The sequence below is a fragment of the Diceros bicornis genome, chromosome 8 (assembly GCF_020826845.1).
Source record: "Diceros bicornis minor isolate mBicDic1 chromosome 8, mDicBic1.mat.cur, whole genome shotgun sequence".
Lineage (NCBI taxonomy): Eukaryota > Metazoa > Chordata > Mammalia > Perissodactyla > Rhinocerotidae > Diceros > Diceros bicornis.
The window spans coordinates 85,457,476-85,484,787 of NC_080747.1; the positions used below are offsets into that span (position 1 = coordinate 85,457,476).

A 27,312-nucleotide genomic window follows, 5' to 3' on the forward strand; every position below is an offset into this window, starting at 1 on the left:
CAGTAAACACAGACACAACCCGAGCGCTGCGCCCTCCTCCGGGTCTCTGGCCGGCTAGGCCTACAGGGCCCCCGCCGGGTCTGGTTCCCCTTGTGCTCCCCGGGGGCTCACTCGCGGCCGCGGCGCAGGCACCCGGCTCTGCCGGCGGGTCGGGGAACAGGCCTGCGGGGCGGCGGCGGCGCGCACACACCCGGCGCCCCGCCCTCTCCGCGCGCGGCGGCCGGCGGGGGAGGCCCGCGCGCCCTCCGCTGGGCTCGGGGCTGCGCGGTTCCGGGGGCGCGGCGGACCACGGGCCCGCGTCCCCGGCCTCAGCGCCGGGTTCTCGGCGGGCGGCGTCGCCGGCCCGGGTGCGGGACGAGCGCGTCCCCCGGGAGCTGCCCGGGAAGGGCGCCCGCGAGCACGGCCCCGGCGCCGGGGCTGGGGCGGCGGAGCCGAGACCCGGGCGAGGGCGCGCGGGCGGCTCTGCTGGGCGGGCAGTGCAGGCCGGCAGCCCAGTGCTCGGGTGTCGTTCCCCAGACCGGCTTCCACAGTCTGGAGCTTAACTGCACCTTTTAGTGGTGCTTGTTCGAGGTGTCTTCTCTGATGCGCTGGGAAGACAGGGCTCTCTCTTCAGGTGACCAGCGTAGGCGGGTCCCCCTCTTGTCGCTTCTTTACCAGGAGCCTTCTCGCTGTGTTTTAGATTTTAGCCTTCCCATCAGCAGGCTGACCCTCTTTCCTTTAAACCTCCACCCATGTCTGTGTTTTCTTTTCCCTAGATTCCCCCCCGCCCTCAACTAAGTGTGTCTAGGCGCGCGCGCCCCTTTCGGAGTAATTTTCATTTCCTTCAGAAATAAAAATTTTCTTGCCTGTTTTTCACTCCTTTAAGTAAGTGCCAGTTTTAACCACCGCTTTTCAGGCAAGAGAGACAATGTCAAGTAAATGTCTCCCCAGAAAGAAACCACTCATTCTCGTCTCTCAGGTCCTCCTTTGTGGAAAGAATGGGTGAACCCAAGTTCCGTCCAATAAACTTCTTCAGTGCATCTACGATGGTTCTTTTCCTAAACGGAACTCTTCCTCTCCTAAAGCTTGGAAGTTTTTAATGACATCCAGCTGCCTCTTATCACAGGAATGAAATATATATTTTTCCTTTCAGTCATATGCTCTTCATTGATCCATCAACCTGATTTAATTAACATGACTTTAAAGAACACTGAACTTTCTGGCTTGATTTTACTTTGCTTTTATTGTTGATAACGTTTTATAGTTAGCTCTGAGAGAACTAACTCGGAGGGGGCATTTGTTAATGTTGAAATCCATTGAGTTTATTTAGAATTCCTTTGTTCTAAGCTGTACATATACAGGCCCATCTGCTCACAGCATAAAGTACTCCATAACATAAGCTTCAGTGTTCTGTTACTTCCCTTGATAAGAAGTTACAGAATTTGACTATGATACACCAAAAGAAATGCAAGTCATTTGGCCTAACTCCCTAATTTCACAAACTGGGAAACTAACATCCAAGATAAATTAGGTGACTGGTCTACGTCACAAACCAAGCTGTCTGTGATCCAGTAGAGGAGCACCTGGTCCAGAAGCCTAAGGCAAATCTTACAATCAATGACTTATCAGGAATGATAGTCAAAATATCTTTTGCTGTCAATTTTAATTCATCTTCATCAACTGCATAATATTCCGCCTCATACATAAAATGTTATCCTTTCATTGTCCATTTAAAAAATTTCCTTGTTAATATTAATTAAGGTTCTAAGAGAAAAGACTAAGAATAACTGCTCATTTACTGAGTATCTATATGTGCATCATACCATTTGGTCTTTTGAGGTAACAACAAATAAAAAACAAAGATAAAATCCTAAAACTAAAAGAACTGGAAAAAACTTCTCCCTAGTACTCTGTCATAGAACTGTCATCCATGAATTTACTTAAACTTTTTCTTGAAAATTTTATTTTCTTTAGTTTTGTTTCCTTTTATATGATTCATTTATATTTAATTATCTAGAGGCTATTTCTAAATTTTATGTCCTCTTGTCTGTTATCCTGGAATTTGCTGAAGAAATCTATACTTAAGCTAAAAAATATCGCTCAAACTGACAATACTGCCAGTTATATGTAACTGGCAAATTTTATATATACATATATATATATATGTATATATAAAAAACTATATGTTTTTTAGGCTCACATCAAATATCATTGTTTATTTTAATGAAGATTTTTTAAATTAGACTAAGAAAACAGTACGTAATTACAAGTGATGACAGCCATTAAGTATAAACACCTGATGATTATTTTTCTTTTATATAACAGACCAACATATAGTTCTGAATAGTCCTTTATAGTCCTTTTAATGTAGTTTAATGTAAGTTATTGAAGCCAAACTCCTTCCTACCTTTGGTGTTCATTTATAATAGTGTAAAAATTTTAAATTAGTATCCACTTTAAATTAGTATCCATTAGTATCCACAGACCAATGCAGAACTGAAAATATTTTAATATTGGGCAATAGAAATAAAATAGAAATTAATACATTTTTCTTTTTAAAAACCTCCTTTTCTTCATATTCATATTTTAATTTTATATGCTTACAAATTGAGGATTAAAAGCTATTCTTTTGCAGTGGTGTTATTAACCTACAATGATTTCACAAGAGAGTAGAAGATTAATATATTTAAAGAATCAAACCCTAGTGAACAATGACATCATTAAAAAGGGCTTGTTTTCATTAATATACCATTAATAGGAAAGAGATGCTGAGTGAGTTTTCTTCATACCCTGTGGACAGGAAGGGCCTGCCTTGCCCTCGAGGAGACCCTGCCTCACAGGCTCCAGCCTCCATCGATGACGACAGGAGTCCCTGTCACGTAGGCAGACTGCAGGGACAGACACAAGGAGACAGAATGCTTAGCCAGATTTTACAGAGGTTGTGCTTCTTCAACTTTTCTACGACTGAGATAACAATTTACTCTCGTGGTTACAGAAAACTTCATTTAACAAATAGAATTTAGGAAAACTGGAATTAAGTTTTGGGTGATTTGAAACTGCTGAGTGTTCTTGTGACCTGGAGCTAACTGGCCTCTAGCTGGTGTTTGAGCACACATCACATTCTAAGCAGGGGCTGTTACGTGTTTGGTCTCAGATTCAGAAAATTAAGCAGTTTGGTGATACATAGCCATTCTCCAAATTAGGATAAAGTGTAGGCTAAAACAGCACATTTTCATTTTGAAACTCATAACTATTCTAAACTAGCTGAGTTTTATGCCATTAATAAACAGGAGTGTGTCAGTCATAAAGTGGTGATGTCAATTAACAAACAAAACTTTTTAAAAAGATAGTGTATATTTAGTTGATCAATATACACAGGTAATTCCAGGAGCTGAAGCATGCTAAATGTGTTTTTTAAGTTTATGTGAATAATAATTATCTATTAAACTATGAAAAATGTTCTATACTATTTTTAGACATCTAAATCTGTATAAAACTAAAGGAGTTAAAAAACATTAGTGTTTTTTGCCACAGAACTTTTCATTTTCCAAAGAATTAAAGCTGAAGTGATCCTTGTGATAGAGGTTCAACAATCTTTTAACTTAAACATGGATAATAAAGACTCAAATTTGTGTTCTTAGTTTTAAATTCATCTAACGCCCGAGACAATGGAAGAGGCAGGAAGGAAAGACATAATAGAAGTACAGAAATTTTTAAAGTTCAGTATATGAAAACTGATCATATAAAGCAGATAAATCAGTTTACCAAGAAACAACCCCAATTCCCCCCAGTTGTTTTAAAAGGCAAGTTCTCGGTCTTACGTATGGACTCCTCTGGGCTCCTCTAAAAGGCCAAAGTTCCTTCTGTTGCACATTTCAAGCCAGAACATTTCCAAATATTTGGTAACCTAAGCTCTGGCTAAACAAGGACAATTTAGCTTATCAGCAGTACTGGCAAATCAAATGAGCTCTTCTGGAGATATGGATTCAGAGAAATCACAAAAGCCAGTGGACTTGCTCCATTAGTCATTTATCTAGCAATTTCCCCAGCTATTAACAGCTGTTGTTAATAGTTCTGACAAGTAGTAACCGCTCTGTCATTAAGACATTTCAACCCCTGTATCTGTCACATTCACCAGCCACCCGGTGTGCACCAGGTTCCTGTAGAGAGGAGCCGACTGATCAGTGACACAATACATTAGGTTCCCAGGGCATGTAATATTCCAAGACATAACACAGGGAGATGTTCTTGTGCTCTATTCCTTATAAATATAGTTTCTGCTTTTGCAGTTGTACGCCATTTAAAAATATACAATAGCCATTCAGGAAGAAACTGATCACTAAATAGATGCAACGTGGAAAGAGAAAGAATTAGGAATTTCCATATAAGATGACAAACAGTAAGAATTCATAGGAAAAAAGAGCCAGTGGGATTCTTCTAAACAAGCTGCCAGTAAAACTAAGAACACCAGATGCCAATTCTGTGTCACCTGGACACAATTAAATCTGGTTAACTCTCCACATTTCACCAGAAGCCCTCATGATTTTGGAGGTTCACTTCTTTGATTAAATCAAATAAATAAAAAAACAAATACTTCATTTGGTTGATTGTTGATTAAATGTAATGATTTAATTACATTTATTTAATTACATTTAAAGGTTTCCCCAATTGTAATTTTTGAAAGCAACTATCTCTCATAAAATTGAACAATTTAATTTTTTTCAATCCTCCATTTTATTTGCTAGAAGTTTTACTGACATGTAAAGTTGAGTGAGGAAGACTTGTTGGCTCAAATCACAGTGGCCCTTCTTTGAGCAAATTAATCAGCACTTATCCCTAGCTTGTAAATGCAGCATCTTAACATATATATGCCGTAACTCTCTAAAATGACATTATTTTGCTGAGCAAGTTGTGGCCCAATGTGATTGAGGATAATGACCTCCCTGGGAAGAACAGCGCTTACTTCATCAGAAGCCAGATACACGCAGAGCAGGGCTATTTCTTCTGCGGTTGCAAATCTTCCCGTCTTCTGTCTCTTTAGGAAATCGCTCAGTGCCTGTGACCAGAAACCAAACCAGACATCAGTGATGCGAGCTGAGGTGTGAACTCACCTGCAACTCCTTCAGGAGGTCAAAGGCAAGAGGAATCTACAGAGGCACCACTGGCTTGCTGCCTTGATTACTCACACATGACACGTAATACATGAGAATATCATTACTATCGTTAATTGTGGGCCAAGCAGGACTATGGTGACGCCCAAGCTGCTCAAATATTTGTGTGACACTAAAGCCTGCAGACACTGTGACAGGTCAGAAAATTAATATTAAAGAAGAGGTTTTTTAAATTTTTTTGAAAATGTGGTAAAATACACATAATATAAAATTTATCATCATAACCATTTTTAAGTGTGTACAGTTCAGTAGTGTTAAGTACATTCACATTGTTGTGCAATCAATCTCCAGAACTCTTTTCATCTTGCAAAACTGGAACTCTCTACCCACGAAACACTAACTCCCCAGTCCCCCTCTCCCGGCTCCTGGCACCCACCCTTCTACTTTCTGTCTCTACGCGTTTGTCTATTCTAGGCAAGGAAGAGGGCGTTTTTTTAACCAGAAGATTTAAACACATTTAAAATAGCAGACATACCTCTTCAGGGTTTGGTCTGGCTTGTATTCTTTCTTGCAGAGATGGGGTATCAACTGTACCTAAATCAAAGGGGGACATTCAGCTTGGTTACTTACTTAGACTGAAAAAGAAATTGACAATTAAACTTCCTTTCTGTAGGATACAGTGATCAGAGAAATCCTCTCCATGACTTACAATGACATTTTCACCTCTCCCTGCCTGCCCTTTTATTAAATAGGCTTACAACTTCTTTACTAACATTTCTGTGATTTTTAAAAGCACAGACTGTAATTCTCTGTGACACGAGGCAGGAACTCGGGGTGAATCCCCAGCATTGTAGTCCCGTCACATTGACATGATGCTTTATGGACTATAGGTACTTTCACAGTTATTATCTCAGTGATCCTCACAACAGCCCTGAGGGGTAGATAAAACCATACAAGTTCTTCACCAGTACAAGGACCCAGGTTTTCTTCATGATCTCAAAACCATTCTTTGCTGTCAAGTCACTCTGAATCCTCAGGGACAACTCCATGCCTGTCACAGTCCTCGGCTCTAAATTTTCCTCATTATCTTTCCTATTTTCATAGGCTTCAAATTCCTATTTTAACACTGTTTCATGTTTCTCATCAAAAAATATAATTTATAATATTTTACTTTAAAAAGAGAAAAATAAGAATGACACTAAAATTTTTTAAATCCCGCTTAGTTCACGATCCTACAGAGCAAGTTCCCCAGACTTTTTTGTTAACTTATGTAATCTGTAAATTCTCTACAGAGGGCCTTTTTCTGGCTGACAGTACTCCAGGAGACCACATAGTCCTTGTGAGGTCATAAAAAATGATTTTGCAGTCAGCCCTCAGCTCCATCTTTAGACCATGCTCCTGAGAGTGCCATAGATTTGATGTTTGCTCGGAAACCATTTCACCATTAATTTTATCACCATTTGCCATGTCTCAGGGGAGGCTGGGAAGCTTCAAAATCTGCATGTTCTGGCTCCTTTCTGTTTAACAGCCCTTTCTTTAGCTTTTCTCTCCTCTCTCATTTTACTCTGAGGGGCAGCACTCTCGTCTGAGTGGAAATTGCCTTTGCTACATCTCCTGGTTCATTAGAAACAGTTTTCTACCTTCCACGTTACTGCAGCCAATAGTGTTGATAAAATTTCTGAAACCACATAACAAACATCCCCTTGTATCCAGTTTCAGATAACATTTTCCTCATTTCCCTCATCAACAGCCTCCTTAAAGTCCAACATTTCACCAGCAGTGTGCTCAAGGCACCTGAAGCTTCTCTAACACTCTCCTCTAAATCCCTACAGCTTTTACAGCTTCCTCCCACTGAGGCACATGAGCGGCACATCTTACATGTGGCCGGTATGAATGGCTGTTAAATGAAAGCTGTGGAGCAAGCCTATGCCTTCTGTTTCATTCCACTGTCATCTGCCTCTGCTGTGTCGATGGCACAGGCTGACACACCATGCTACTGTCCACACAAGTCGTGTTGACAAGCCGTGACTCTACAGCCCTCAGCACCATCCCAGACACACTCATTCTTCATCACGTTTCCTTCTGGGACTGGCTCAGTGAGTCACAGCTAGTTCCTTGTTCCAGAGAATCTGATGACATATTTTCCAATCTTCTGACAAGTCTAGTTACTAAAACAATCACATTTTCCAAAACATTGTGCCATTTATTCTACGGAGTACATGGCACCAAGAACAGCAAGACTCAGGTGTCACCAGTTTGTATGTTAAAATCCAGTGAAACCGTCTCTCCTGTATTCTCCTTTTTCTTAGTGTTACCGATGTTTATCTTTTTAATCCAACGAAAACTATACACAACACCTCAATAATGGGAATGCTGTAGCTTGAAGGTGACAAAAAATTTTCGCATATTGAGGTATATGGGGTAGCTATTTTGGTTTAAAACTGATTGGCTTGAACTAAAAAAGCCTGACTTATGGCCTATCAAACATCTGCCTTAACCATTCAAGAGTGCATTAAGCATTATCTCAAAGTAAAAGAATGCACTCTTTGAACGTAAGGATGCATACTTCCCCTCCTACGCCCACCAGTATCCACCAGTATGGTAAGTCGGTAAGCCCTATCAGTGCTCCTGAAGATAAGTTCTCTTTCCCAACTTCAGGGTCATGTTGACCTGCTAATCTGCAACTGAGTACCTCTCTGAAACTTTGAACATGTATCCTGGGCATGTTTTATGTGTGTTCTTTGTTCTAAAAAGGTATAAAGCTCTAGTGAAGACTAGGCTTCTCTGGAACACTTTCTTCCTTTGTGGACACTGCCTTCCTGGGCTAGTCCTCACCCTGGCTCAAGTAAATCTCACCTTATCTCTCTTATCTATATAATGGTTATTGGTTATTTTGTGTCAACAAAAGGTATTTAGTTGTTTTCCCTGTTTAACCAATAAATCAGTGGTTTTCCACCTGAGGGGAGACCAGGCTGGGTTACATCAGAGTCTCCAGTGGGACTGTCCAGACTACTCCCCACCAACTCCTTCCCCAAATCCTAGCATGCCCTTCAGGTTCTGAAAGGTCCCACAGGTAATTTTGAAATGCTTTCCCTCCACAACCCCAGAACCAGTTGTGAACCACTGAGAGAAACCTTGATCCTGGATGTGCAATATCATTTCTTCTCAGAGAGGAAGTTAATAATTCTTCTTAGGTACCTGTGCTCACTTTGGTCAGTGGAGCCAGGTGAAAGGGCATCTCTATTTAATAGACACACCCACTGATATTAAGAAAATGAGGGGGGCTGGCCCCGTGGCTTAGCGGTTGGGTGCACGCGCTCTACTACTGGCAGCCCAGGTTCGGATCCCAGGTGAGCACTGATGCACCGCTTGTCCGGCCATGCTGAGGCCGCGTCCCACATACAGCAACTAACAGGATGTGCAACTATGACATACAACTATCTACTGGGGCTTTGGGGAGAAAAAGGTGAGAAAAAGAGGAGGATTGGCAATAGATGTTAGCTCAGTGCCGGTCTTCCTCAGCAAAAAGAGGAGGATTAGCATAGGTGTTAGCTCAGGCCTGATCTTCCTCACAAAAAAAAAAAAAAGAAAGAAAATGAGAAGTTATTCCTAAGAAATAAGTTATTGGAAGCTTTACTTTAGACATATTGAATGTCCTTTCTACTAATAATAAGTTCTGCTTTTCTCCTTTCTTTTATGAGAGGTCAGCACGCTTTTTTGGTAAAGAGCCAAACAGTAAATATTTTTGGCTTTGAGAACCATTTGGTCTCAACTCTGCCGTTGTAGCATGAAAGCAGTCATTGCCAATATAGAAGCAAACTGGGTGTGGATGTGTTCCAATAAAACTGTATTTACAAACAGGTGGTGGGCCGGATTTGGCCTGCAGGCCATAGTTTGCTGACTCGCTAATCCCTCCTTTTGATTCCTGGGCCAAGCCAGGCGATTTACCTGGCAGAGCCCCTGTGTCCTGGGAGGCTCCTCTTACTTTCTTCTGCTGTCCTGGGAACACGGTCTAATTTTCATCTTTCCCTTGACAAGGTCATCCCTGGTCTGCTTCCAAAACAGCAAGCCCTGGCGAATTATGTCTCTTAACCACACAGTTTAGAATTGCCCCCACGCACATGAGGAGCCTTTAAACTGTTTGCCTCTGTGGCTCATTCCTGATAACTTAGGATCTCTCTCCCAACTTACCGTAACAAGCCTAGACTCTTTCTTTTGAACTTTTCCCAATGACAGGACACAATATAACAGGTGGTGAGCAAGCTCATGTAGATCTCCCAGTGGCACCTGGGAAGTCAGGAAGGACAAGTTCACAGCCCAGAGGAGCCCAACTCACCTGGACACACACAGTTGCACCTGATCCCCTGCTGGATGAAGTCTGCAGCCACGGACTTGGTGAGGCCAATCACGGCTGCTTTGGTTGTGCTGTACACACATCTGTTCACAACTCCTGAGGATGAAGGGAAGGTTTGACAATTGAAGGAATAAAAAACATAGCCCCCATTAGAAAGGGAACACAGATAACTGTCCCCAGTAACCAGTGTCATGCTTCCTCCACCTAATCCTTTTTAAAAATTGATATCAGGTTTTCTCCCTTAATAGAGCTAGTTTCTGAATCTGGGAAAATAATATCATTATTGGCACAACTCAACTGAGGCTTAGGTGTTGAGCTGCTGCACTTAAATGACAGCAGGGGTCTTAGTTTTTCATCATCAACTGGGAGAACCCTTAGGCAGATTCCAAAAGAAAACTAGGGCAAAGCAAAGCACAAAAAAAAAACCAAGAGGCTTGGGCATTTCTTTGTATTCCTGTCTTGTGCAGGCTTAACGTGTGTATCCTTGCAAAAAGAAGGAATGTTCTCTCAGCAGTAGCTACTGCATTTTAAACTGGCAAATCCATGTGTGCCAGACTGTGCCTTTATCTCCATTTTGCACTGCAATCCTGGCCCTTCAACCTGGCTTCTGGTTTAGGGCCCAGACCAACTGTCTTTGTGAAGCACTCCCCAAGCCCACCGCAGAGTTTCTTCCTGCATTGTGACAGCACTTCCTACGAAGCTCTGTTATGATATTATCACACTGTGGAAGACGTGCATTTGCCTGACTCTTTCCCCCTTTTGGACTGTGAATTCTTTTGGGGCAGAGGCACACACTGGTTCTTCAATACATCTTTTTCTTTTGGTGAGGAAGATTGACCCTGAGCTAACATCTATTGCCAATCCTCCTCTTTTTGCTGAGAAAGACTGGCTCTGAGCCAACATCTGTGCCCATCTTCCTCTATTTTGTACATGGGATGCTGCCACAGCATGCACAGTGGTGTGTCCATCTGTGCCCAGGATTCAAACCTGCAAACCCAGGGCCGCCAAAGCAGAGCACATGAACTTAACCACTATGCCACACAGCTGGTCCCCAATACATCTTTTTGATTAATTAAATGAATAAATGTTTCCTTCTCCCAGTTTGATCTTCATCTCCATATCCATTAGAAAGAATGAAAGGGACAGCAAAGCAAACAAACTTTTATTTAATTTTATGACTGGTTCACACTGATGGTGCTCAGGGCAGGCCACCCCAAGATGCACCACTCTGGCATGCAGATTATTTCAAGCTGAAGACAATAAAGACTCAGAAGACTCAGGAAGAACTTTTGAATTTCTCCTCCCAAACTGCCCAAAGAATTTCACATAGAAGATCTGTTTCAGGAAGGAGCCAGTACCATATGATGGCTGTGGTCTAATGTAAAATAAGATGCTGCGATAGGAAAGGGAGGAAAGGCACCAAGACCATTTTATCAAAATTTCTGTCTCTCTCTGGCCACATTCTTTATAGGTGGCCCTGAAAAGAGTTGTCAGACAAATGTTTGCATTTCTATCTCCCTGTGAATTGTCTTCTTCCCCTCTGAAATCCCAAACCACTACCCCTCCAACACCTTCCACGCCTTTAGCTACAATACTTAAGCAAGCAGCTTAGACAGAGGGACGAGTTGCTCATTTCTGAGTTTCTCACATGTATACATGTTATTAAACTTGGTATTATTTTCTCCTGCTAACCTGTCTTTTAATTATTCGGCCAGCCATAAGAACCTTAAGGGAAAGGGCAGAGCGGGGGAATTCTCCCTCTTCCCCAACAACATCTAAGGTGAAAGGACTGGTAGTTAAGGAACTTAATACTAATTTTAAAAAAGCACTTTCGAAGTTATGTGTGAGTTTTATCATCTCTGCTCTGCTTGTTCTCAAAACTCTTAGCTGGTGAAGGTGTGTGAACATGTGCATCATGACCCCAGAGGAAGACAGACCCACCTTTGATGCTGGAGGCAACAGAGGACATATTGATGATGTTGCCAGATTTCTGAGCAAGCATCTGCCAAAACAAAGCAAATACAAAAAAAAAAAAAGTCACTCTACAGGCTAAAAATACTACCTCTTTAAAAGATTTGCATTTACTTTGGGTTTGTGGAACCATCTTATTAGCTGTTAACATCAAGCAGTCTTCACAGCCTCCCATCACTGCTGGGGACTGATGTGGTGCATACTCGCTGCAGGAACATTTCCCAGGGGATTACGCCTTCCCATCACAAGAGCATCAGCAAGGCCAAGAATGAGCTCTGAGCTGATGGAACGCAAATGAATGTTCACATTTACTGTGTGTTCCTGAGGCTGGAAAACTCTTCCGCCAGTGAACACATTGTTTGTTGAATACCTACGGTGGTTGGGTTCTGTGTAGGTCCAGGAGATTCAAAGATAAGTGACACAGTCTCTGCCTATAGAGAGCTGCCAGTCTGATTGGAGTGGCTGACATAACCAGCGTTCAGAGACAGCAAGGACCTTCGCAGAGAAGCGGTGGTGGGTGGTGGGAAGGGACCAATCCACCGCCAGACACTCAGAGGAGGGCTCCTGAGGAGGGAATATGTGGGTCAATTTTTCAAAACTAGAGAGTTAGTGTAACCTCAGGCCCTCTAGGACCAGCTCAACCGACCTGATCTTATAAACAGAGTAATTAAGAGTTGTTTTTCAGGAACTGAGAGACCCCCTTGTCCAGTTCAGGCCAGTTGAGACCACCAACCCATCAACTGGGCCTGTGCAAATGTCCATTAAGTGACCTTTTTGACATCAAAGGACTGAAAACCCCACCCTCAGATCATGGTAATGCTGCCATTTGTGAACATGAAGAGGCATAAAGCTTGTGCAGATGATCAATTACCTCACTTCTCCTCACCTCCAATCATCTATCTCCACGCTTCAGATCACCTTGACCTTTGTCCCATAAATTTTGCCCCAAGCCCTGGATCCGGGAGACAGATCTGAGAGCACATGCCTCCTGTCTCCTTGCAGATTGATCTAGCAAGAAAGCTGTTTTCTTTTCCCAAATCTGATGCTGTAATAATTGGCTTTTTTAATGCACATTGGGTAGGAGAACCCCATTTTTGGGGTTCTCACTCTTATCTGGCAGTAATATCAGCCAGAAAAATAAAAGAGAAGAGTTTTGTAGGGAGAGAGAACCATAGGTATAAAGGCTCTATCCTGGAACTGGGGGGAAAGGATGGGTCTGGCTGGAATGTAGGGCCTGGGGTGAAGAGGCTGCAGAGGCCAACAGGGGCTAAACTTAGGAATTTGTCTTTCCCCTGAGGGCCATGTGGTGACAATGAAGGGTCTAGTGCAGAGGAGGAGAGGTATGTTTCCATCGGGGGATTACAGATTACTCTGGCACCCGTGGCGGAAACGACTAGAAGCTGAAGCAGTGATTTGGGAAAGGAGTGGTAAAAGCGGAGATGCAGAGGGCGGGACTTGGTGTGGTTACATGCAGTGAGGGCGTGCCTCCCCATCTAGAGCAGTGTGTCCTAGAAACACCTCCTTCGGAATTCCCCCACTGCAGTGTGAACTGTGAGAGAGGAGGTCTGTGGCTGTTTTGTCCTCCTAGACAGGGCACACAGTAGGCAGTCAACATGTTTTGATGCATCAAAATCTCCTGAGGTGCTAGTTTAAAGTGCAGATTGCTGGGCCCTGCCCCAGACCTAAAGAAATGTATAATGAAAAAAGCTGCTATGAATTAAAAAATATTTTCAAATGAACTTATACTTTATTAATTATAACAAGTATGTATGTGTGGGAGATCAAAATTGGCCACCCTGAAATCTCTCTCTCTTTTTTTAAATTAATTAATTAATTAATTAATTTTTTTCCCCCAAAGCCCCAGTAGATAGTTGTATGTCATAGCTGCACATCCTTCTAGTTGCTGCATGTGGAATGCGGCCTCAGCATGGCCAGAGAAGCGGTGCGTCGGTGTGCGCCCGGGATCCGAAACCAGGGCCGCCAGCAACGGAGCATGCGCACTTAACCGCTAAGCCACAGGGCCGGCCCTGAAATATATCTCTTTACCTTAATTATTTTCTCTGACGGACATCTGACCTCCCCCAAACTGCCTAAAGAATTTCACATAGAAGACCTGTTTCAGGAAGGAGTTACTACCATATGATGGCTGTAATCTAATGTAAAATAGATGTTACAAGAGGAAAGCCACCAAGCCACTCTTATCAAAAATTCTGTCTCTCCCCAGCCTCATTCTCTAGGTGGCCCTGAAAAGAGTAGCCAGACAAACATTTACATTTATAAGGGAAATCTCCATTTGTAAAGGTATCTCCCTCTCTGTACTAGGAAGAGGGGGTATGACCTCATCTCTAGAAACTTATCAACGTGGAAGGTGAGGCTTTAAATCTGCATAATAACCTTACTCTTGTTGACTGTGCTTTTCTGGTAATCTCCCATAACTGACGCCCCCCACCCCCAACATGCTCCTTTGTCTTTGGCTGAAGATAGTACTTAAGATGAGAATCTCTGCCATTTTTTCGAGAAACTCAGTTTCCCTGGTTTCTCCCATGTATACATGTTACTAAACTTGGTCTTATTTTCTCCTGCTAACCTTTTTTTTTTTTTTTGGAGGAAGATTGGCCCTGAGCTAACATCCATGCCCATCTTCCTCCATTTTATATGGGACACCACCACAGCATGGCTTGCCAAGCGGTGCGTCAGTGTGCTCCCAGGATCCGAACCGGTGAACCCCGGGCTGCCGCAGCGGAGCGCGCACACTTAACCACTTGCGCCACCGGGCCGGCCCCTAACCTGTCTTTTAATTATTTAGCCAGCCATGAGAACCTTAAGGGAAAGGGTGGAGGGGGATTCTCCCTCTTCCCCAAGATATGTTTTCAAGATAATATATGTACATGCAAGGGCACGGGTACTCATGAATATTTGGGGGGAAGAAGCAGGAGGTTGAGAGAATTCCTGCCTACTGGGCACTAACTTCTCATGGAAGTCAGAGGCTGGGAGGACGACTATAAAGAGCAAGGGGAGATGGTGGACACAGAGAGTGGAGAAGAGTCAAAAATCACTGCCAGGAGGAAATGGAAGAATACCAACTCGAGAACAGAAGGAGGAAAACCAGGACATGCTCTGTCATGAAAATCAAGTGAAGAAAAGTTTCTAAAATGGTGGGGTCTCGACAGGCAGTGTAAAGGGTCCAGAGAAAAAAATCCCTTCCATTGGGGTGAGTTTCTCCAGCACTTTCAGACAAAGACTTGCAGGAATGGAGAAGGTGAATGATCGGATGGATCAGGGACGAGCTTGCCAAGATTGTATGTCTCTTTATGGTCTTCTTCTTACTTTCTGTTTCAATACTTAGCTACTAACTGTACTAAAAGCAAAGAGTCTTGGGGCCGGCCCTGTGGCTTAGCAGTTAAGTGCGCACACTCCGCTGCTGGTGGCCTGGGTTTGGATCCCGGGCGCACACCAACGCACCGCTTGTCGGGCCATGCTGAGGCAGCGTCCCACATGCAGCAACTAGAAGGATGTGCAGCTATGACATACAACTACCTACTGGGGCTTTGGGGAAAAAAAGGAGGAGGATTGGCAATGGATGTTGGCTCAGGGCCAGTCTTCCTCAGCAAAAAGAGGAGTATTGGCATTGGCATGGATGTTAGCTCAGTGCTGATCTTCCTCACAAAAAAAAAATAAATAAAAAAAATAAAAGCAAAGAGTCTGAAGCATCCTATGGCATAGTGCTGGATGCACTGAAGGACACCGGGAGAGGCTGAGGTGACACGACCAAGCCAAGGAAGATGGAGGGGATAAAATATTTAACTCAACTTGTTTGTCTGTATAATAAAGAGAATCATAATGAAATGGGGTCCTCATAAAAAAGACCTGGAAAATTAGTAAAGTATAATGGTGTTGAAAACTAGCCTTAAAATTATTCTTTCTTATCCATTTTAGCAAATAACCCATTTTAATTTATTTTTCCAGTTTTGTTGAGATATAATTGACACATACAACCCATTTTTAATACATATATAATACATATAGCCCACCTTAATACATAAAAATGGGCTATTAAGTAAGTTCAGTCTCCAATCTCCTGAAATGCAATGATCTCTCAGGCAAGCTGTAGAATTTCGCACCTAGAGATGCTGGTGCTGCCCCAACACTGGCACCACCCACTCAGCAGGTCTGTCGGCTGATGCGCGAGCCCAGGTCCTCGCCTCCCTCCATGCTGCCTTCCCATCAGCTCAGAACCTGCTGTCTCCGTGTGACGCTCCTCATGGCTGCCATGCAGCAGCCCTCTGTGGCCAATACAAACTGTAAAGTGCAGTGCCTGTACATAGTAATGCCACAAGACTGATCTCCCAGAAATGCAGGCGGGGCTACAAAGGTCTCTAAAGATTCCCTCTAGTCAGGCCTACTCTTGACCCAGCTCTTCTGTTCCCCTCGATCAGAACTCAGCTCCTAAACTTGCAGACCTTGGCTACTTGGGTCTTCAGTGATTCCATGCCTGATCCCCCCTGGACTGACAACCTAGATTCATTTATTCATTCAACCAATGTTTGCTAAGCACCTCTGTCTGCTAGGGACTCTTCTAAGATACAGCAAAGGAGGAAAAACCCCCAAATATCCAAGACCTCCCCGGACCCTTGCTATAATGGATCTTCTCTTCTAGTGGGCCTTGGATTCTGCACTGACCTCTTCTTACAGTATTTTCAATTTGTGCTCTACCTTTTGACTGATTTTTCAGTCTTAGAATGGTTTTCTGTTATGTCTATCCATGAACAGAAATTTCCTGCAAGTGTTCCTATGTTTTGATCACCTGACCTTTCAGATCTGCCTGGACTCCAAATCCTGGCTTCCTCTGGAAAGTTCTAACCAGGTATATGTGTGTCATGGTTAATGGACACTGAGGATCCTAGACAATTAGGGCTGGAGGGGATTGTGTAATCTATCACCCTCACCCTAAACAGAAGCAACAGACACTGAGAGAGCCCAAGTGCCATCTCCCAGGGCACCTGGCGAGTGAGGGACAGAGCTCAGGCTGAGCCCAAGGTCTTCTGACACCAGAGTCCGAACTCAGGATCCGGCTGGTTAGGGTCACCTTAACAAGTGGCACTGACTCCTGATTCCCCACCCCAGTCATTAATATTTCTTGGGATTTTTTTTTCTTTTTTTTTACAAATGAGTGTCATTGGCTCATATGGATTACTGTTGAGATGCTTTAAATCATAGGCAAACTCACTAATTTGCAAGTTAGCGTTTGATATTTTAAAAGTTAACACTTACAAGTTTAAATTTCAGCTCCACTGTGCCCAAACTGCGTTCCTCCCTGATGCTTGTACAGCACTCCAGACGTAAGGAGGCTGGTCTCACACAGGAGTCTCACACGTCTTACCCACTGTGCCCACCACGTCCCTCCCTGATGCTTGTACAGCACTCCAGACGTGAAGGAGGCTGGTCTCACACAGGGGTCTCACACGTCTTACCCACTGTGCCCACCACGTCCCTCCCTGATGCTTGTACAGCACTCCAGACGTGAAGGAGGCTGGTCTCACACAGGGGTCTCACATGTCTTACCCACTGTGACCCAAGCTTTCCCCTTTTACCATAGCCTCGGCTTCTCCCCAAATCCTGTGGTAAGGAGCAGTCTTCAAAAACGCACCCAGGTTCTGAATAACGTCGATTTTCATGAACTCCAAATAGGCAAAAAAAGGCGATTTATATTTTAAAGAAATTTGCTAGTTCAACATTCTGTGGGCCCATGCAAAGATCGCTTCTACACACTAAACAAGTAGATTAAAAGCAAATCCCTGGGCCGGCCCGGTGGCTTAGTGGTTAAATGCGCGCGCTCCACTACCTGCGGCCCGGGTTTGGATCCCAGGTGCGCGCCGACGCACCGCTTCTCCGGCCATGCTGAGGCCGAGTCCCACATGCAGCAACTGGAAGGATGTGCACCTATGACACAACTATCTACTGCGGCTTTGGGGAAAAAAAGGAGGACGATTGGCAATAGATGTCAGCTCAGAGCCCGTCTTCCTCAGCAAAAAAAAGAGGAAGATTAGCACGGATGTTAGCTCAGGGCTGATCTTCCTCACACACACACAGAAAAAAAGCAAATTCCTTTGTTACTAAGTCAATTTTTCTCACTTTCCTTTTAGCATTCATCTGTGTCCTTCTTGACATTACGTTAAATGTTCAGAGCAAAGTATCAGCCCTGCTGTGCCATTAGAAAGCTCTTCCCCTGCCCCGGGTTGGGCAGCATTCAGGACACGAGTCATCTCATCCAGCTGGGATGTATAGGAAGAGTGGCTCTTCTGTATTTCACTAGGGTATAACTTACAACCTTGAACTGAGCTGGTTCTGTACTCAGTCAACCCGTTTCATTGTCTGAGCCCGTGCTGTCCACTACTGCTGGCTTATAAACTCATTTGAAGTCAATGTTTCATATTTATACCCCTCTCCCCCAGGGCACCTGGTGTGTGCTTTCTATCAAAAGGCACCTGGGGCCAGCCCGGTGGCACAAGCAGTTAAGTGCGTGCGCTACGCTTCGGTGGCCCGGGGTTCACAGGTTTGGATCCTGGGCGTGCACGGACGCACCGCTTGTCAAAGCCATGCTGTGGCAGCATCCCATATAAAGCAGAGGAAGATGGGCACGGATGTTAGCTCAGGGCCAATGTTCCTCGGCAAAAAGAGGAGGATTGGCATCGGATGTTAGCTCAGGGCTGATCTTCCTCACCAGAAAAAAAAAAAAAAGGTGCTTAATGCTTATTTGTAAAATAAAGTGAATAACATTGATGAGCTGTGTGAAGGCTGGAGAATTCAAGAGTGGCCAACTCAGGAGGAACACTCTCTCTTCAGCACACACAGTCTCTCAGCTCTCTGGAACCTCTGTGGCTCAGTGCAAGACAGGAGTGCAAGGAGGATGTTCAGGGTACAGAAAAGCAGTGGGGTGCATCCATCTTGAGAGCGTGTGCCTAGTCTTGGCTCTAACCACTTGCTAGTTATGTGACTTGAGCAAGTTTCCCAACCTCCTAGTTTCCCCCTCAGTACAGTGGATGGGATAAAGTAGTACCTACCTCATTGGCTTGTTGTGGGCCCGCAGGCCTCCTTGCTGTCCCTCTCCCTGGAGGCCTCTCCCCAGACAGCTGAATGGTTAGCTCCCTCACTTCATTTGGCCTCAATGGAAATCTCATCTTAGCAGTGAGGTCCTGGCCTTACTGATAACAGAGCTTCTTTTTTCTTCACAGCACTTATAACCACCCCACGTTACATGTTTATTTGATTATATATTATCCTGCCTCACCTCTCCAAAATGGAACCTCCCTTACAGAAGCGACTTTGTTTAGTTCTCTGATTTGTCTTTTGCACTTAGAATGGAGGCCGGCATGTAGAAACTGCTTAATAAATATTCTTTGAATGGGTGTGCTGGAAGGTTCGATGAGTTAATTTATATCAAATGCCTTGGTATTCACGTTCACTACATGTTAGTCACTATGTTAACTATTATTACTCCTCAACACACGTGGGGATTCTTTCACATGCCCAAGATGCAGACCTGGAGACTAATGTGGTGCTCATCCTAGCGATGGTGGTCATCTTACTTTAGGGAGAAATGCCTTGATCATCAGGTACATGCTGCGGACGTTGAGACTCATTGAGAAGTCCCAGTCTTTCTCTTCACAGTCCAGGATGGTGCCATGATGGACAAACCTGGAAGAGTGAGTAAACGATGGGGAAAATGATCATTCGAAGAGACTTCTATTCCATTTTCTTACCATTTTTATTGTCATTTATTGACTTAGACTATTGCCCCTTCCCTAACCAAGACTTTTAACAATTCAAACATAGTATCACTTGGTACATTAGGTAAGTAAGTGTCTCAACAACTTAAGCTAAAAAAATTTGTTATTTGAAAACAGGATCCTTCTTTTAAAAGAATAAGGCAAGAGTTTGGAGCCACCAAACATAAGCAGCTCTATACCAAAAGCACAGGAAACATCAATGCCATTAAAAACAAACAAATGAGGACACCTGCCCTATTTGACGGCTATTTCAAGAGCTACAGCGCTCTCAGGTGGCACAGATTTAGCATTCTCAAGGGATATCAAAGTTGCAGGGAAAACAAGTATCTCATCTTCTCAGGGCAGCAAAGTAATGTTGCTACTGTACAGTTCTGGCAGATTGAGTAAACAAAGCAGAACAAACAAAACTCGTAACATAGCCTCCAGCTTTTCCAAGTCACATTTCCTCAAGGAAGCCTTCTAAACAATGGAGTCCTAATTGATTCCACTGTCTCCTGGACCAAAATTATGTAATTACTTATAAAATATTGCTGGTTGTGATTCCTATGTACCACTGTACCTCCAGTTTAATCAAATGACAGCAAGAACCACATGCTATATTTCTATCTCTCTTACTTTGCTGAAAATTTAATAGATGCTCAAAAACTAATTTTGCTAGTTGATTTTTTCATGGCTCTGGGTATATTCTCATATGAGAGATGAGCAGGTTATTTATAAAATAGATCAACCCAAATCGTTGCTTTAATTTGATTTCCCATACATTGTAACACATGATAAACTATATGGATAGACTGAGATGTTTTTCATCCTGAAACATGGTTAGGAAGAATCATAAAAATATATTAGGGGGCTGGCCCAGTGGCGCAAGCAGTTAAGTGCGCGTGCTCTGCTGCGGCGGCCCAGGGTTTGCAGGTTCGGATGCTGGGCCCGCACTGCTTGTCGAGCCATGCTGTGGCAGCGTCCCATATAAAGTGGAGGAAGATAGGCATGGATGTTAGCCCAGGGCCAGTCTTCCTCAAGAAAAAAGGGGGAGAATTGGCATCAGAGGGTAGCTCAGGGCTAGTCCTCCTCACAAAAAAAAAAAAAAAATTAGAAGGCCCTAGGAGTTTTCTATCAATGCCGCAGTATGAATGTAACACCACGTAACAAAAGTGGAATGTCAGACTGTGTCTACTTAGTCTTGTGAGAGCCTCACCTGTCCTGTCTCCACTGTCACGCCTAAGAAGGGAGTGAGCACTAGCACTCGCTGTCCCTGCGAGCCGCTCCAGCTCCAGCCTCTCGGCCTCCCTGCGTAAATCAGCAAGTTGGGTACTGCCTATTAAGTTCAATTAAGCCATTCTCTTTGTGCTGTATACAAAGGGACAGAATGAAACTTCTTCGGCTGGGAGTAATTGTCCCAATAAGAAATGCAGTGCTTAGGAGGTGTAAAGGCTTGCCAGATGCTGGGCCAAAAAATTTGGAACATTTGCATTTCAATAAACTGAGTACTTGGCTTCTGGTAGATATACTTTGCTTTAAAGACACTCCTGGAAAACAGTTTTTCATTTTGTTTTATAAATCCTAGTGGAACATCAGTGACAAGTGCACTGGTGTGAGCCTGTTCCCAGCCTCGGGACGATCCATAGCTTTGGACTGGTACCAGTTGTCTTGAGGATCCTTAATTGCCTTTAGGCCCCAAGCCCATGTCAACTCCATGGCTATCTTACTTGCAATAAAAATTCTGTCAAAAATCCAGCTATATTTCCTAAGGAATATATTAGGATTCACAATGAATAATCTCACCATGTCATCAAAATTCTTTTAATAAAAGACATAGAAAACTTTCTGTAAGGAGAGTGCAATTAAAAAGTTACGAATTACCCAGCAACATTAAAGAGAATGTCAAGTCTCTCAATTTCACTGGCAAACTGATCAATTTGTTTCTTCTTTGTGACATCAAGGACTCGAGTTTGAATGCCTGAAAAACAAAACAAGGGACACTATTTACTTATACCCATAAAAAATGTTTAGCCTGAAGAGGTAGCTTCTGAAGTATGAAGAGTGCAGTGTCTGTTCATTTAGGCTTCACAGGATTGTTGACCACTCGTAGGGTCTTAAGAATCTCATTAATAAAAATCTTAAAGTCCTCCCCATCTTGACCTCCCAATAACACACCTCTCTCTCCCCCTTTCTCTCCACTCTCTAAATTGAATAATAAAGGTCTTGTCTGAGAAAGGACTTCACAGTGAAGCATGAATGATCTATGTCAGAAGCGTCCCTGTGAGACAGCAGGAATAACTGGGAGCAGGGGCGCTGTAGCCCACTCCTCCCCAGAGGTGGAGGCCCTGCCACAGGAACCCTGACTCCTGTCTGAGCAAGGGGTGGGGAAGGGCAGGGCAGTGAGACAGGAAACTGTTCCCATTTGTGTGCTTTACCTTCATGTCAATTGCATTATTTATCAGAAATGACTTTGTTGGTCAAGGGTATCATCACTTATTTCTGGACTAAATTGCAAGAAGCAGAAATGAGGGGCCAGGAAAAGGGATGAAACACTTGAAGGCTAGACATGAGAGACCTGGCATGGGGTCTGAGAGACACTCTGTACCAGTTACTAAATAATCCCAAACATTCTTCAATGAAAGACACAGTCATTATTTTTATGTTTTTTAAAAATATATGGTTCATTTTATTATTGTCTCATAGATACAGAAAGAATAGATAACAAACAAAGAAAAGAGAGGTTTCAGAAAGACTTCCCTCCCTTAGTGCTTTTCCAGTACAACAGCTTTCCTCTGACTTGCAAAGTCACTGACTTGATACACAGCTCAATAATTTGGGTACTCTCTTAGGGTTTCTGATCATATGTGACTTTAGGGCTGAGCTGTCCCCAATATGGTAGCCACCAGTCACATGTGGCTGTTGAGCACCTGAAATGCAGCTAGTTGAAACTGAAACATGCTGTCAGTATACAATACACATGAATGTCAAAGATTTAATATGAAAAAAGAATGTAAAATATTCCATTAATAATTTTTCGGGCCGGTCCCGTGGCTTAGCGGTTAAGTGCGCGCACTCCGCTGCTGGCAGCCTGGGTTCGGATCCTGGGCGCGTACCTGACGCACCGCTTCTCCGGCCATGCTGAGGCCGCGTCCCACACACAGCAACTAGAAGGATGTGCAGCTATGACACACAACTGTCTACTGGGGCTTTGGGGGAAAATAAATAAATAAATAAAATCTTTAAAAAATAATAATAATAATTTTTCATATTGAGTATGTTAAAATAATATTTTAGATATATTGAGTTAAATATGATATATTAGTAAAATTAACTTTCACCTGTTTCTTTTTACTTTTTAAACGTAGCCACTAGAAAATTTAAACCACACGTGTGGCTCACGTCATTTTTCTACTGGACAGCACTGCGCTGAGAGGAGGGGCACAGCAGGGAGAGTTGTCATCATAAGTTATAATTTTGTAACTAGGTACTGAATCCTTCAACATGTTGGATAAATAAAAAAACTTTAAGTATACACCTTAAAATTTTGTTTATAAATTTAAGTATAAAGAGTTTTGTCTCTAGGTTCACAGAATATAGATTCGATATCAAAGAATCAGGCTCTAAAAAGAAGGCTGGTGGAGCTGAGCAGCCAAGGAATTTCCTTTCAGCATGTGAGCACTGTTTTTTTTTGTGAGGAAGATCAGCCCTGAGTTAACATCCAATGCCAATCCTCCTCTTTTTGCTGAGGAAGACTGGCCCTGGGCTAACATCCATGCCCATCTTCCTCTACTTTATACAGGATGCAGCCTCAGCATGGCTTGATAAGCGGTGCGTCGGTGCATGTCTGGGATCCGAACCCGCGAACCCCGGGCCGCCAAAGTGGAGCGCACACACTCAACCGCTGCACCACGGAGCCAGCCCAGCACTGTTTTTTATAATACCTCGTGGACTCTGGATCCCAAGTTCAAGATGCTGAGTTGCTTACCCGGGTACTTTTCCAGTTCCTGAAGTGTGGACTCATTGATATCTGTGGCTATGACTTTGGCACCTTCTCTTGCAAAAGCCTGGTAGACACAATGCACAAATAAACTCTTTGTTGACTTGGTTAAGCTGCTCTCACGAATAGAAAGTCATTTAGCCTTTTCTTTCTATATCTTATTTTCACTGCTGTTTTTCTTATAAAATGGGTGGAATTTCAAACTATCTAGTCTCACTCACCCTTCCGTTATTATTTTTATCATTAATTAGAACAACGTGACATACATGGCGCTTCTCATCTGACTTTGTCCCTTTAAGTAATATCAAATAAAATAGTTTTTTTAAAAAACTAGGATTCTGTTATTAACATTTCTCAAAATACTACTATTCTGTGATTTGATAGCCCGTATTCCATTTATGAGCAGGTGATTAAACTCCAAATAATGAGAAAAATGGGTTATTTCAACACTTTTCCTCCTAAGAGTACACTAGTGTTTTCATAAATGTCAAACCATATCCTACTGTTATATTTAAGGTGCATTATTAGCTCAGGTGAGGAATACAATGTGCAAGAAGTTGTTAGAAGGTAAAGGTAATCTGACAGTGTTATCACTCTGGAGTTCTGAACTGACATGATTTCAGACAGCTATGCACTGCTGTAGGGCCCCTGCAGTAAATTTATTACGGTGAAGAGAAACTGAGGCACAGAACTAAGTTTTGCAGAGTCAAAAGTTATGAGATCATAGGGGCCGGCCGGGTGGTGCAAGCAGTTAAGTGCTGCGCTCCGCTGCAGCGGCCCGGGGTTTGCCGGTTCGGATTCCGGGAGCGCACCTACGCACCACTTGTTAAGCCATGCTGTGGCTGCGTCCCATAGAAAGTAGAGGAAGATGGGCATGGATGTTAGCCCAGGGCCAGTCTTCCTCAGCAAAAAAAGAGGAGGACTGGCATCGGATGTTAGCTCAGGGCTGATCCTCCTCACGTAAAAAAAAAAAAAAAAAAGTTATGCGATCATAATAAACATGTGGGGTGCACCTTCCTTCATCTGCCTGGGATCAGGAGTAGCAACTTTTATTTCTGTAACTTAAGACAACAGAAGCACAAAAGCCAATAAAAAAAGTAGAGCAGAATTAAATAACCATGAGATCTGTCTGCATAATTTAATACCTCAATAGTTAGTGAGCAAACGAGGTAAGAACTTACTAGGGCAGCTGCCCTGCCGATCCCCTGAGCAGCAGCTGTCAGGACGATGACCTTCCCATCAAGTCGACCCATAATGGAACCTGCGGTTTGAACTACAGACACGTGTGTTTAATGGCTACACTGTGGCACCTGGCCCTGCGGCAGTAACATCTATAACATCTAGAACGGCTGGGTCAATGTACTCCTTTAAGAACTTGAAGACAGCACCGTCTGAATTCTCCAGGAATGCTCACTCTAGACACCAGCTTTGTACATCAAGACCACTTGGCTCAACCCACTGAAGTGATACCTGGTAACAGACAGACATTGGACTTGACCCACCTTTCGGTTTCTTCAGAACCCATAGAAAACAGCCTCTGATGCTGATCCAGCAGAGGTAGAGTCCTCCCCTCCCCACCACGCTCCTCCCCACTGTCCTCGCACCACTGCTGTGGCATGGACATGTCCTCCCTGCTTTCTCTCCTGTAAACTTCTGTTGGGGTTTGCACTATCAATCATGTATGGTTTTTCCTCGTCCCCTGGAAAGATTTCACCATTGGCCTCACAGAGTCATTGAACAAAAGAGCTGGAAAATCAAATCATGTCCAATACCTCCATTTTACAGATGAGGACACTGATCTGGCCTGCTCAAGGTCAGAGAGGCAGTCAACGGCAAAGCCAGAACTAAACTCAGGTCCCCTGACTCTTTTGCTATGTGAACATTCCTCCCCATAACAGTGCTGATCCTCTTCTCAAGTTTAAGCATGCAGTAGTAACACTTTAACAGACACAATCAGTAATTTTTGAAAGGGAGGACTGAGAAACTCTGACAAGTGAAATAGGATGTGCATCACATGTTTGACCAGTGCTGACTGTAGACTGCAGGGTGAGAGGAATGGCTAGTGATGAGGTTGGGGGTGGTGAGGAGTCAAATGATGATCAGATGATATTGTCTTCAAGGAACCAGGTTCCTTCTCTTACCCTGCTGTCCTTGTTGTGTGCCTGTCACCTCACACCAAGTCACAAAATGGCTGCTATGTCCCAAGGCATCATATCCGCATTCCAGGCACACACACAGAAAAAGGGAAAGCGCAAAAGCCAAAGGTCTTTCTATCCAAGAAGATTTTTGGATAAACCTCATAAATTCCAGCCCACGTTTCATTGGCCAACGCTAGCAGTAAAGGAGGCTAGGAATTTGAGAGTTCTGTTTTCCACTGCTTATAAGGTGAAAGGCAGGGGAAAGTGAGTGGGTGGGTGTTGCGGGAGCCCCGGCACAGCGCACGCACCAACAGGCTACACACACCCCCTGCTCAGTTACCTGCCTGACAAGGAACAGGCAGCCAGTCTTGCCCGGAGGGCTCCCCGATCCAGTCCCTTCCTTCTGAACTGCTCTCTGCCCTCTTCAGCCAGACTTCTTCCCGCGCCCCGCGAGCGCTGTCCTCTGAGGCCCCCGCCCGGCTCCGCCTGCTGAGCGGGGTCACTCCGCGGCGGTGACGCCGGGACTCCGGGCGGGCGCAGACGGGCCCGCAGGACGACCGGGCGGGGCGGGGCCGAGGCGCGGCTGCCGCGGCGTAGACGAGGCCGGGGCGAGGCGGGGCTGCAGTGAGCGCGCGGCGAGGACGGTGAGGGGCGGGGCCGGGGCTGGCGCCCGCGCGCTCACTGCAGACAGCCCCGCCAGGACCTCGCACCGCCTCCTGCCCGCGGGCCCCGGAGACCCCGTGGACGGCGGGTGGCGCCTGCCCTCCAGGCCCCGACCCCCCCGGCGGACCCGAGGCCGCGTTCCCGGCCCCGCCGGCGCGCGCGGACAGGAAGCGGGGCGGCCATGGGGGCGCCTGGCTGAGCCCCGCAGGCCGGTCCCCGCGGGGCCCCGCGCTCCCTCGGCGCTCCGGCCGGCCCTTCCGGCCTCCCCGGCCGCTCGTCTCCGCCCCAGCGCCGCCCTCCGCGCCCACGGCCGAGCCCCCGAGTGGGCTGCCGGAGGTCTCCGCCGCGGCCGCCGCGTTCACGGTTTCCCCTTCTCACAGGAGCTGCACCTTAAACACGGGAGGAGCTGAGCTGTCGTCAGTATAGACTCCGGAAAGGAGGGGCGGCCCGTCATCTGCCCCCGGCCTGGGCGCGGCGGCGACGCGCTGTCCCCCGGCGCCTGTGACGCCGAGCGCGGAGCCCGGAGCAGCCCGCGCGGGACGCCGCGCCCGTCTGCCGCCCTGCCTGTCTGGGCCGGGTTCTGGAGCCGAAGCCTTACCGTGAGATAAACTGCGCTATCATACTAAAACGGAGTTTGGGGGATAATGAGTGCAAATGTCCTGAAATGGTAAAACAAGGCCACTCTCAGTAAATCCAATGTGAAAAGCTCACATGATGGCTTTCTTACTCTAAACACGGCAATCGAAATGTTAATTTTTGATTAGCAGAGACACAGAGCATTTTCAGGAACTCGAGCTCCACGAGCCAGGAAGAAAAATGTTCACTTAAGACACTGTAAAATGCTCTCTTCTTTGGCTATTTTGAAAAACCTACTAATATACCAGAGTTCCAAACTTGTTAAAAACGCATCCTTATCCTGATCTAACTGCTAAGATCAATCCTGAAATAAGTAACGTGCAGAACAAAGCAACATCTAAAAATTAAGCCTCTCCTTTTCCCAGTCCACTTAAAGTTTCATTTTAAAAATATCAGGAAATCTTACGTTAGAGCAGCAGGTGGATGGCGCGCGCCAGGTCAGTGCGAGAGCAACAAACGGAGACCCGTGTGCAGACGAGGCAGGTGCTTGATAATGCATGCTGGGATCTGTAGTTCAGGTTCCTTCCGAATTTGCTGTTCAGTTTCCTTGAATTTTTAAAAAAGGATTTGCAGTTGGTATACTTAATGTGTGTGCGTGCTGCCGTCTAGTGGAGCTCAGGTAGAACTAACACCGAGTAAAAGGTGAAAAGCGGAAAAGCCCCTCACAGTGTAGGTAGGACTGGAAATCATTCCCTTG

At 44.7% G+C, this 27,312-nt stretch overlaps 1 protein-coding gene across 3 annotated transcripts; it reads right to left on the reverse strand.

Moving 5' to 3' along the window:
- Nucleotides 1-2,468: 2,468 nt before the first annotated feature.
- Nucleotides 2,469-27,094, reverse strand: BDH2 (3-hydroxybutyrate dehydrogenase 2). Of its 3 annotated transcripts, none has more exons than XM_058547599.1 (10): nucleotides 27,022-27,094; nucleotides 24,360-24,451; nucleotides 23,167-23,245; nucleotides 21,063-21,159; nucleotides 19,002-19,110; nucleotides 11,386-11,446; nucleotides 9,427-9,540; nucleotides 5,626-5,684; nucleotides 4,943-5,035; nucleotides 2,469-2,867 (listed from the first exon to the last, which is right to left on the reverse strand). In XM_058547599.1, exons 2-10 carry the CDS (start codon nucleotides 24,429-24,431, stop codon nucleotides 2,814-2,816), a joined length of 738 nt encoding a protein of 245 aa, XP_058403582.1. In that variant the 5' UTR covers nucleotides 24,432-24,451; nucleotides 27,022-27,094; the 3' UTR covers nucleotides 2,469-2,813. The 3 variants fall into 3 exon arrangements, with proteins under 3 accessions (XP_058403582.1, XP_058403581.1, XP_058403583.1); XM_058547598.1 differs by lacking the exon at nucleotides 27,022-27,094 and adding an exon at nucleotides 26,369-26,451; XM_058547600.1 differs by lacking the exon at nucleotides 27,022-27,094 and adding an exon at nucleotides 25,657-25,798.
- Between the last annotated feature and the right edge of the window lie 218 nt (nucleotides 27,095-27,312).